Below are 12,285 nucleotides of genomic sequence, written 5' to 3'. Positions count from 1 at the left end.
GTTTTACTCAAGAAACTCTACTTAAAATCCATCAGAACAGTGAGGGAGGGTCTGTGGCATCTCAGCTACAACCCACTTCCTTCCTTCTCCCCTCCAAGCTCAGGAAGATGGAAGTTCCACCTGAGTGGGTGCACTACCTCCAGCCCTGGTCAAGCATTATAGCATCTGCCCTAGCAGTTAAGGCCACCAGCGCTCCTAATCCCCACTTCCAGCTCTGTGATGCAGAATCTCTCCTCCAGGCAAATGCTGTTGAGTGGTCAAAGGCTCCCTTCCCTCACCCATCTCCCAGTTGTAGGGTTAAAACTCTACCTCTGTTGCACAGGCTAAGACTGTGGGACCCCAAACACCCTTATCTCAGCTACCTCATGGGGTGGAGGTTCCACATGAGGAAAAGTACATCAAGCCTATCAGGAATTAGTGACCTCATCCAGTGCCACACTCATGAAGCAGGAGTGTCTGCCCGAGAGAAGCAGGCTGCTGTCCCTAACCCTAGCTCCAGAGCAGGATTAGGAGTTCTGACTAGGAGAAGAGGCAAGTCAAACACAGGAAGAAATAGCTCTGTATTTTTCTCTAAGAGAATGGATTTTATCTGGAATAGAGGTTGGGAACATTCAAGCAGAACAACACAGTCAAAAGCAATGCAGATTTTGGTGCTGAGCTGTAAGGAGAAGATTGACAGCTCTATGATAACAAGGGAAACAAAAGGCAAGCAAAAAGCTGAGCAGAAAGAACTATGGAAACAGAGAAGAGCCCGGAAATGGAACAGGTTTTAAAGACTGGCTCCAATTTGAGCCGAATAGTTAAGACTTAACTTGGAGACCAAGAAAAGAGAAAGATGGTTAAAGACAGCCTGGTTAAAAACACCAGCATGTCTGATGGGAAGGCAAGACTGATGCGTACATGGTAAAGTTTTGCCCGTGAGTATAAACATCAGAGGCTGCACACTGCAGGGGAAATAGGCTTCACTGAAATAATATAGCCAACTCATGAAACAAATAAAGAAGCAAGCAAGCAAGCAAAAACAAGCCCTGGGAGTTAGGACAGGGATCAGTATTCAGATCTGCTACAATATACTATCTAAAATGGCCAATATTCAACTATAAATTATGAGGCATCCAAAGAAACAGAAATATGACTAACCCTCTTCAGAGAAGTCCCAGATGTTTGACATACCTGAAAAGACATTTAAAAAAACCATTGTAAATATATTCAAAGAGCTAAAGTGACCATGCTCAAAGAACAAAAGAAGTTAGGAAAGCAGCATCTCATCTAATAGAGAAGATAAAGATACATAACTTATTAAAGAAATAAAATGATTCAAAATGAAAAAATCACTAGAGGGATTCAGTATTAAGTTTTAAACTGGCAGAATAAAGAATTCATGAATATAAAGATAAATCAATAGTGATTATGAGACCTGGTGAAAACAAAGGAAAAAGAATGAAGAAAAATGAATAGAACCTTGAAGAAATGTGGAAGACTATCAGCCACACGAATATATGTGTAATAGGAGCTGCCATAATGAGGACAGAGAGAAAGAGATCCCTTCCAAACACAAAACATTAGAAGCTGAACCTTCCCAGATTTGATGCAAAACATCAATCTGTACATCTAAGAAGCTCAATGAACCCAGCTAGGAACAATGCGAAGAGATCCATTATCCAGGTACATATACATCACAATAAACACTGAAAACAAAAGGAAAAGAGAAATTCTTGAAAATAACAAGAGAAAATACACTCATCTTACACACACACATACACACACACACAAAACACAGGCTTTTAGTAAGATTAACAGTTGACTTCTCATCAGAGTCATTGGAGGTCAGAGGCAGTGGGATGGTATATTTGAAGTTTTAAAAGAAGGAAAAATAAACTGTTAACCAAGAATCCTACATTCAGCAAACTATGTGAAATATATTGCTAGGTAAACAAAATTCCTAGAATTCATTGCTAGGAAACTCACTTTTAAGAAATACTACAGAGAAGGCGATGGCACCCCACTCCAGTACTCTTGCCTGGAAAATCCCATGGACGAAGGAGCCTGGTGGGCTGCAGTCCATGGGGTCGTGAAGAGTTGGACACAACTGAGCAACTTCACTTTCACTTTTCACTTTCATGCATTGGAGAAGGAAATGGTTACCCACTCCAGTGTTCTTGCCTGGAGAATCCCAGGGACGGGGGAGCCTGGTGGGCTTCCGTCTATGGGGTCGCACAGAGTCGGACACGATTGTAGCGACTTAGCAGCAGCAGCAGCAAAGGAAAGTCTTTAGGGTAGATAGAAACATGAATTCACATAAAAAAGGACTCTGGTAAAGATAGTCATAGGGGTACTTATAAAAGTGTAATTTCATATTTCTTCTTTGTTATCTTGAATTATTTAAAAACAGTATAAAACAGTATTAATATGCTAGCATTGTTAAGCGTATAACGTAAAGAAATCAAATAGATTTGGCAATAACAGAACAAAGGAGATGGATGGAAGCAACTATGAATTGGAGTTGGGAAATGACACCGGATGGTGTCTTGAATCCCCAGGAAGAAATGAAGAAACCAAAAATAGTAAATAAGAGCATTACATAACAGATCCTACAAATATATACTTGCTCTCATTTCCTGTCGGCTTTATTAAAAGGCAAAACATATAAAGTGTTAGTTACGACAATGTATTATTGGATTTGTAAAATATATAGACATAAAAATATATAAAAATAATAGCACAAAAAAGGGAGAAAAGTGAATAGAGCTATGTAGAATTAACATTTATGGGATCTCCTAGGCAGTCCAGTGGTTAAGACCTCGCCTTTCAATGCAGAAGGTGTGGGTTTGATCCCTGCTGGGTTAGCTTAGATTCCACACACCTGGGGGCCAGAAAATAAAAAAAGCATAAAACAGAAGCAATATTGTAACAAATTTAATAAATACTTTAAAAAAGGTCCACATCAAAAAGAGAAATCTTGAAAAACATATCTTTCACTTGAATTAAGGTAGTATAAAGTCGAAGTAGATTCTGTCAAGATGGATATGTAGATATATGCAGCAAGCCATCAAATTGAATATCTTCGATTTATACATTGCATGTCAATTATATTTCAATAAAACTAGAAAAAAAGTTGCAAACTGGAAAATCCAGAGTCACTAAGAAAATACGTCACAAATATAGTTAAAAGTCACTTAAATATTTAAAGCAGGCCTAGAATATGCTCATTCAATGCAAAAGAAAGTAGTAAAGGAGAAACAGAGGAATCAAAAAACATAAAAGGCAAAATGTAAACTAGGAGAAAAAATATGATCATATCAGTAATAATGTTAAATATGAATGCATTAAAATCTAGTCAAAAGGCAGAGATTGTTATAGTGAAGTAAAAAGAATCCAAAACCTAAGTACATGTCGTTTATATGAGACGCACTTTAGATTCAAAGATAAATGTATGATTAAATTTTAACAAATACAAAAGGATATACCATGCAAATGGCAAACATAACAGAGCTGGAGTAACTATACTAATATCAGATAAAATAGGTTTTGTTTGCAACTTAAAATTTATTCCTCACTAGCAGCAGCAATGACAGGGAATCTGTCCACTACTGACAGGGAGGTATGGAAAGTGGCGGATGACAAACAGTCTGGTTGTTAGTTAATCTCTATGTGGGTCTGTTTGCATACTGCTGGAAACTCACATCACTCAAAAAAGTATCTTGCACATACTGAAAAAAGAATGATCTTTTAAAATCTGGGCTTAAATATCTGTGTTAATTTTGGGGCTATGGCTGAGTGGAAAAACAGAAGCTGCTAGTTCTCACTGCATGTTTAAAAAATAGTCTTTTTAATAAAGTGAATAAATAAAGGTAATAAAGTCTCTAACTTTGTGTGCATCCTAGGGATAGATGGTCTAAGCAGACAGATATTAGATTCCAAGTTATCCTAAACTCAGCAGAGCTCCTGTTCTGATTGGTTTATGTAGATTAATAAGTAATTGTGTAATTGTAACATAAGAGATATAAAGAGTCACTAAAGAAAGAAACCAAATGCCTAATACTTTGAATATGGTAGCTTAAAAAAATTCATTCTCAAGAAACTGCTAACTTAGAAACATTTTTATTTTGTAAGATACAAAGCGAATTCTTGGAGATATCAAATTTAGTTAGTTTGATAATTTTGTCTAAAAACAGCCTTGTGAAAAGCGCAATGGGATATAACATCACTTCACATGCAACATGATGGCTAGAGTAAAAGTAACAAGTGTTGATGAGAATGTGGAGAATTGGAAGCCATAAACACTGCTATGCAGCTGCTTGGGAAAACGATCAGTTCCTCAAATTGTTAAACATAGGGCTATCATGCAATCCAGTAATTCCACTCCTAGGTAAATGAGAAACAGATCTGACAACGTAGGTTCACAAAATACCAGAGAGTTTGCCATGGATTAGTCTGCCTTTGTGAGAGTTTTGACTTCCACAGCCCCTTTCCTGAAACTAGAAGGGTTTTCTCTGCACCCTAAGATGCATCTGTACTGAACATTTGTTGTGCAATTGTGATTTCTGGAAAGAGATTGTTTAAACATTTTAAAAATGGTTTGTAGAGTGGGGGCAAAACCAGGACTATAAACTTCCTGATTATTAAATATTAGCAAGCATTTCCAGGATAGTAAGGCTAAATTCAAGAGATTAAGATTCATGGTTCTGAAGAACAGTATAGCAAATTCTTAAAACAGATTTGGAATAAAAACTTTCTGAATTATCTAATAAAAGTCTTTACAACTTGATGTTTTACCCCTTTCTCTGGGACAAGCAGGCTTCCCTGGTGGCTCAGTGGTAAAGAATCCACCTGCCAATGCAGAAGGTTTCCTGGGCTGGGAAGATCCCCTGGAGAAGGAAATGGCAACCCATTCCTGTGTTCTTGCCTGGGAACTCCATGTACAGAGAGGAGCCTGGCGGGTTATAGTCCATGAAGCCACAAAGAGTCAGACTCAACGACTAAACAACAATATCAACAACCTGGACAATCACAGTACACTAAGTGGCACCTTAACAAATCTAATCAATTACGTTTATTAGTGAATGTCCTCCTCTCAGGGTACCCTGACATTTCCTTACTGATATGCTTACCTATATTTATAAACTTCTCTACTTAGGCCCCTACGATCTTTCTGGGCAGAAACTCTAAGAGAACACTCTTACAGAGAAACTCATCACCAAAGCATCTATTACAAAACAATGAATAAATAGAGAGAGAAAGAGGGAACATGAAAGTGAGTCTAGGAACACTCTTACGTCATTTTTTTTCAAGAGTGAATGTGGAAAATCGTGACTAGATGACTCATCATACCATGGACTAAATATGGATAATTCTGAGAGTTCTTTTCATAAGAATAAATAATGCAATCATGCAAATAATTTTTAAAAATGGATATACTTCTACTGAATTGCTTTCCTTTATCTAACCCTAGTGAGAGAAAATACAAAACAAGTTAGGCATTTAAAACAGAGTCTATGAGAGCAGTTTTTTGTGATGTCAAGGGTCAATTATTCCACAGATAACACCTTAGGATGAGACCAATTCCAAACTCAGTCGGTGCTATCCCATTCCTTCCAACCCTTACATTTTATGAATTATTTTCTACAAAAACATACTTATCAACATATCATTTAGCATACTTATATAAATAAACACCAATGAAAATGTATGAGGAGCCAGTTTAAAAAATCATGACTTTGTAAACACTGCCCCTCATTAATTATTATCTTGTTAGAAAAAGAGGTTTTATTTTTTTTATACATGACATTTAAAAGGTAGATATGTTTAGTTTTCACATTTAAATAAAATAGCTAAGAAAATGGTCATGTTCCGTTTTCTGAATATTGCTTACATTTATTACAAAATACTCAACTTATAATACATGACACTTCTTTTCTATGAAAATAAAGATTAAATAGAAGGTAGCAAGGTAGTTCATTTTTAGTTGCTTTATTTGACAGTCAATCGCCCTCACCAAAAAGGAAATACTGATGAAAATTTACAGAAAATCTAAAGGAATTGAATTTAGAGAACTCAACTCAGTAGATTCAGTAAAAGCCAATTGTTAATTTACCAAAGGAGCTATCTAAATTCAATACTCTGCCATCAAACAGAGGATAAAACAAAGACAAAAACACTTTAAACAGGTTGTGGGGAAATCCTCAGTACCCCTATGTATTCAGACTTTGGAGAGGCTTTCTGATGAAGTAAAAACTGCCATTTTATCTCTGAAAGTGTGTGCTTTAAAATAATATAAATAAATATTATAAAAATAATATAAATAATATAAAATAATCTATTATAAACTATTATGGGTCAATTCAGTTCAGTTCAGTTCAGTCGCTCAGTCGTGTCCGACTTTATATGACAAGCCATTTTCTTTTTAAGCAAGTATACAATCTCCTAAATTACTAGAGCTGATTTAGACTAACAGTAAAATTTTAAAATAAAATATTGCCAGGTTGTAAAAAAAATAGGATCATGAATATGTTTCACTGGACTCAATGAAGAAATATTTATATCTTAGCTAACCTTAGGTCTTCATATCATACATAGTAGTATTTTAGTCACAGTATTCATCAACTTAACAACCTATGTAGACTTCATTATCATTGCATTGATAAGATGGAGATTGATTTTAGAAAGGTTTTATTCATCCTATGACTCTTTGCTTTCCTCTCATACCAATAGCCTCCTCCTCCCGCTACACACACATTTGCAAATTATAATTTCTCCATTAAAAATAAAAGATGCCAGAGGAATAGAGAAAGAAATAGCAACTACTTTGCTTAATACTCAGCTATTTAACACAAAGACAAAATCTGGTTTCAGTTTCCTTGGACTAGAAAGCAATTCATCGAACAACCTTAATTGGCTACGAAGGATTTTAATGAAATTATGACCAACTACTTAAACATAAATGGTAGGTTTAAGATAAATACATTATAATCAAAGTGAAGAAAATAATTGAAAGCTATTGTATTTTATAGGTCTTTTAATTTTGTTATTAGTCTGAGAACCACAAAATCCACCTGAATTCTTGTTACAGAGTCAGAAATCGTAACAAGCACATATGGGACAATCAATCTGGCGGGCTCTACCAGAGTGGCTAAAGTTTTATCATCAGTTCTGCATGACATCAGCATTATTTATGTACTTAACTTTTATTTTTAAAGGATTTAAAAATAACCTACACTTCAAATTCAGACTTGTCCAAAGTAATAATATTCATGAAACCAAAAGTGTGATATTATAATTACATTTTTTCTAATAGGATACACTATTGTTGTCCTCCACTTCTCAAAAGTTCACTTCTTTCCACTTTACTTTCATGAAAGACCTGTGCTTGTACCTGTTTTGACTAAATGAAGGAAATGCAAAAAGGATTTTCACTTTTACGGAAAAAAAAGGTGAGATGTGAAAACAGAATTCTGTGCTTGTTTAGAGTGAGCTGTTACAAAGCAGTGCTCAACCAGGGCAGAGAGGGTGGGGCCACCAAGCTCCTTTCCCAGACCCAACGGGGTCTCAGCCCCTGGCCACCGTACTCTGACCTGTGTCTCTGGGCATCTGTGCTTTATCTGATTTACTTTGTGCACCTGTTAGCAAGATGTGTCCAGAGGTAATCGGTTCTTCCTTTCATATGCCATTTGGACTTGCAAAAGTTTTCATAGAAACACTCTACTTTCAAATAGCGTGGGAAACATGTATTGAATTAAAATAACAACCCCTAAAATGATCTCACACACCACCATCATATTTACAAGCAAATACAGTGAAAATAATTAAACTGCATAATTTTCAACCTAATTTCTTTTTCATAGGAAAAAAAAAAACTGATAACACATACCAGCAACAAACTTAAAAACACAAATTAATGTTCAACTTAATGTCACACTGACTACCTATGCACTATAGTATGTAATTGCCAGTTCAGGGTCAATGCATGTTACAGGATGCTCGGGGCTGGTATGCGGGGATGACCCAGAGGGAGGATAAGGGGAGGAGGGAGGTGGGAGCGGGGTTCGGGAGGGGGAACTCATGTGCACCCAGGGCGGATTCATGTCAATGTATGGCAAAACCAACCAATATAATATTGTAAAATAATTAGCCTCCAATAAAAATTTAAAAAAATAATAATAAAATAAAAATCAGAAAAAAAAAATTTAAAACAGTCGAACAGGGACAGCTGAGTTGATATATTGAACCTGAAATGCTCATTGCCTCAGTCTCATACTGGGAAATTAATGAGTTTGGGGGGAACTGTAATTTACACCAAATGGAAGTGTATAGTATGTATACAAAGGACAGGCTGATTAAAGATTTCACTTATCTCCTATCTTACTGAGTACAGCCTCTGTGGTTTCCAAGGTTGATAAAAATTAAAGGTGACCTTTTAACCCCTGAGGGAGCGATTTCAATGAATGAGGGAAAAGAAAAGAGCAAAACTGTGGTTCAATATGACAACTCTACTCCTTGTGTTCTAGAGAAATATCATTTTATTCTGAGCTCTTGATCTTAATTTGATCCTTCCTCTCTACTAAATTAATGCATTCCATTTCTTCTACCAGAAAGTTTCAAATCATCTGTCTATGCATCTAAAAAGTGTTGAGAAAGGTAGAGCTCATTAGGCATTACTGTTCCTAAAGGCAAACAGATCATCCTCAGAACTCAGGGAGCTAAGAGAACAAATGAGTTTCATAATGATTTAATTATATTAAAATATCACTATTTTCATGACTATTACCCGGTCTTTGCCTATTAATATAAAACTCTGTAATTCTTCTAGATGTTCATTTTATTTTTCCATGAGAATTGGGAATGAGCTCTTCCTATCATTTAATTTCTTTTGAAAGTGAAACATTCTCTTAATAAAATTCACAACATTATAATAACAAGTGATAGAAAAGAAATCATGGATTCTAACCACTTTGTCCTCCTTTGGGAAAGCATCCAAGGAAGCGGAGTGAAGGGAGAGAGAAAAGAAGAGAAAAATAAAAATAAGGCACATATTAATAAGTAGATTTTAAGAAAACAATCATATGTTACTTTAAAGTATAAAAATACAGGTACTTTGAAAAATAAATGTTTATTCTTACCAAAAAATAGTCACTATTCAATCTTTCATTCCAAATGCACATATTCTCATTTTGCTATATGGTAGATACAAAAGTTGGACACTACAATTTCAGAATTTTTTTAGAACTTGGATTATTAAATCTACATTTAAAACATTTTTTAGAAAGAAAATTTGCTACCATATTTGGCTTACCTATTATTGAAAAGATTATATTAAAATGCATAAACTTTGAATGAATAATTGTATCAAATTGTCCTTAAAATATTTATAGTTATGAAATGGAAAAATGTAAGAAAGGGCAGGGTTTGTAATAAATAAAAAGATAAAGGAAATATACTATTTAGCAAAAAATTATCTCACAAAGTTGATTTATTTGTAATATGCATTTCAATATTTACAATGTCACAGAAAAACCAACTTTATACAATTTTTGTCTTTTTCCCAAGGTTAAAAATTGTAGGTTGTGCTTTCTTTTATTTTTTTTAATTTTAATTTTTCCCAAGATTGAATGGGTATAGTAAAGATAGATGAACTTCATTAGGCCTGGGTTTCTGTTTGAAAGCATGAGTACCCCTTAGCTCAATCTCCTTTAATCACATCTCCTGTTTAAAACATGAGTTTGACTCTGTTACTGGCTTGCTTCAAACCTATAATATAAATTTAAAAGCATCCAACTCTATGCACACTCAATCAGAATTAACACTTAACCCCTCTGCACTGTACTGTTCAGAGCCAACACTTTTCACTTTGCATGAGTTGTTAAATATTCTGAATACCATCGCAGCTTTTATTTGTGAGATTTTATTCCAAAATAGTGTTTTCAAGAACTAAAGAAGGGAAACTTATCAAATAGACCCTGTGCGCTTTTTATGTGACAAACAAGATCTCCATCCAAGGTTGCTCAAGAAAGTCTGTAAGGTAGCATATGAAGATTAACACATAAGTTTTAGGAGGAAAAATTTTCTTATGTGGTCAAAAGAATGGAACCGAAAGAAAAATTAAATGTGCATAGATTAGAACTGTTTTAATTCTCATAACAACCAAATATAGTAATTATTACCATACAATTTCATATATAAAGAAGCTGTTTTTCAGAGAAGTTAAAGCTACAAAGATAATAGTAGGCTCATCTTAACTATAATAATGCATCTATTTTACTGAATGTCTTAATTCCCCTGAGAGAGATTTTAAAATAATACCCTACATAACAACTCAAATATACTACTAAAAAACAATATTGAGTGGTAACTTCACTTCAATTCTAACTGTGATTTTTCCAAATTAGGGATACATAAGTGCAAGACTCCATGAAATTAAAATAAAAAAACAAACAAACAGTATTTTGACACACTCTTTAAATATCCAAATAATTTTCATGAGATAAACTTAGTACTAAATTTCTTAGACATGATAGTAAATGAAGTGATTCTCACAGAGGCTAATTATCCCTTCATAAATGATTATGTTGGATTAAATTAATGCCACACAAACTCTATTGAGTTTTTCTTCATTCAATCTGAAACATGTTGCAGAAACTAAAGGTAAGTTGTCAGGTTTTGTTGCTTTGTACAAGAAGAACTGGCCACAACAACTTTCAAGAGTTTCATAATATCTAACACTAAATATAAATCTCCGACTTTCTTCAGAAAACAAATGTGCTCCCACAAGTAACCTGTTGGTTTTGAGTGGCAATCATTCGTTGAGGTGCATGCATACAAAGAGCACCTTTTACGAATTTTTTGCATCACTCGTCCCCATGCCGGCCAGGCGCGGGTGGGGAGCATCCACCTGCGCGCAGGGATGCGGGATGCTTGTGGCCATGGTACTCACGTTGTTGGACCTCAGAGACACGCGGCCCCCACAGCGCGCGCAGAACTTCGTGCGGCAGTAGGAGCACAGGTGGCCACAGCCGTCCGCGAACTTGGTCTTGTGGCAAATCCCGCAGGTCGGAGCGTCATCCTTGTGCTCTCCCTGGTAGCGCCGCGCTTCTTCCCCTATTTTCCTCACTTGTTCTTTATAGCTTTCAAATTGTTGATGCAATCTCCTAGACAGAAGAGAAAATGGGCACAAACTAAGTAGATGAAGGAGCTGGGGGAAAAGAAAAAACACTTTTTCCTAGCAGAGGAGACATCTAGTTACTTGAAATAAGCAAAACATATAAAGGCACTTTCCTCAATAACGGGCTTCCCCAGTGGCTCAGCTGGTAAAGAATCCTCCTGCAATGCGGGAGACCTGGGTTCACTCCCTGGGTTGGGAAGATCCCCTGGAAAAGGGAAAGGCTACCCACTCCAGTATTCTGGCCTGGAGAATTCCACGGACTCTATAGTCCACGGGGTTGCAAAGAATTGGACTAAACTGAGCGACTTTTACTTTTCATTTCCCCTCTAACCATACTATCAGAGGTAAGAAATGTATTCAGTTCAGTTCAGTTCAGTCGCTCAGTCGTGTCCGACTCTTTGCGACCCCACGAATCACAGCACGCCAGGCCTCCCTGTCCATCACCAACTCCCTGAGTTCACTCAAACTCATGTCCATCGAGTCGGTGATGCCATCCAGCCATCTCATTCTCTGTCGTCCCCATCTCCTCCCACCCCTAATCCCTCACTGGGAAAAAAAAAAAGAAAAGTATTAGCTTGTATTTATTCAAGTGTTGCTTACTATTAATAGCATTGAACCATAATATAAGTTGACTCTAAATAATCACTATTTTCCCCAAAAGTGGAATTCCTGTATCCACTCATTGCCTCTGCTTCTTTGACAGGCAGTTTTCAAAGTATTTTACTGGGACTCAACACTTTACAACAAGAAGTATGTATGTATACAACTGAGGCAAAATTATACAATGTTCTTAGACCAACTCTACAGAATTTGCTTTGATATTTTGTCTTACTCTGTTTGAAGTCTAATAGTGATTTGTTTTGTTGTTCTTGTTTAGTTGCTAAGTTGTGTCTGACTCTTTTGTAACCCATGGACTTTGGCCCACCAGCTCCTCTGTCCTTGAGATTTCCCAGGCAATAATACTGAAGTGGGTTGCCTTTTCCTTCTCTAGGGGATTTTCACCACCCAGGAATCAAACCCGCGTCTCCTGCATTCTTTACTAGTGAGCCACCTGGGAAGTTCCAAATACTGATTGCTATTTATAAGAAGTTTGTCACAGTAAATTGAGTTCATGAAGTATAATGCATGCT

At 36.1% G+C, this 12,285-nt stretch overlaps 1 protein-coding gene across 3 annotated transcripts in view; it reads right to left on the bottom strand.

Moving 5' to 3' along the window:
* Positions 1-12,285, bottom strand: part of RIMS1 (regulating synaptic membrane exocytosis 1) — a 628,464-nt gene that overhangs the window by 349,161 nt on the left and 267,018 nt on the right. For all 3 annotated transcript variants that reach the window (XM_055432968.2, XM_088840494.1, XM_088840495.1), the window contains exons 3-4: positions 10,928-11,141; positions 8,945-8,956 (exon numbers count right to left, since the gene is read on the bottom strand). In XM_055432968.2, coding sequence (XP_055288943.2) covers positions 8,945-8,956; positions 10,928-11,141 — 226 coding nt within the window. The remainder of the gene's footprint in view (positions 1-8,944; positions 8,957-10,927; positions 11,142-12,285) is intronic.

This window comes from Moschus berezovskii, chromosome 10 (assembly GCF_049115385.1).
Source record: "Moschus berezovskii isolate FMDL1 chromosome 10, NW_MosBer_1.0, whole genome shotgun sequence".
Taxonomy (NCBI): Eukaryota; Metazoa; Chordata; class Mammalia; order Artiodactyla; family Moschidae; genus Moschus; species Moschus berezovskii.
Note: the sequence above shows the minus strand (reverse complement) of the source record. Positions and strands in the feature narration are given on the sequence as shown.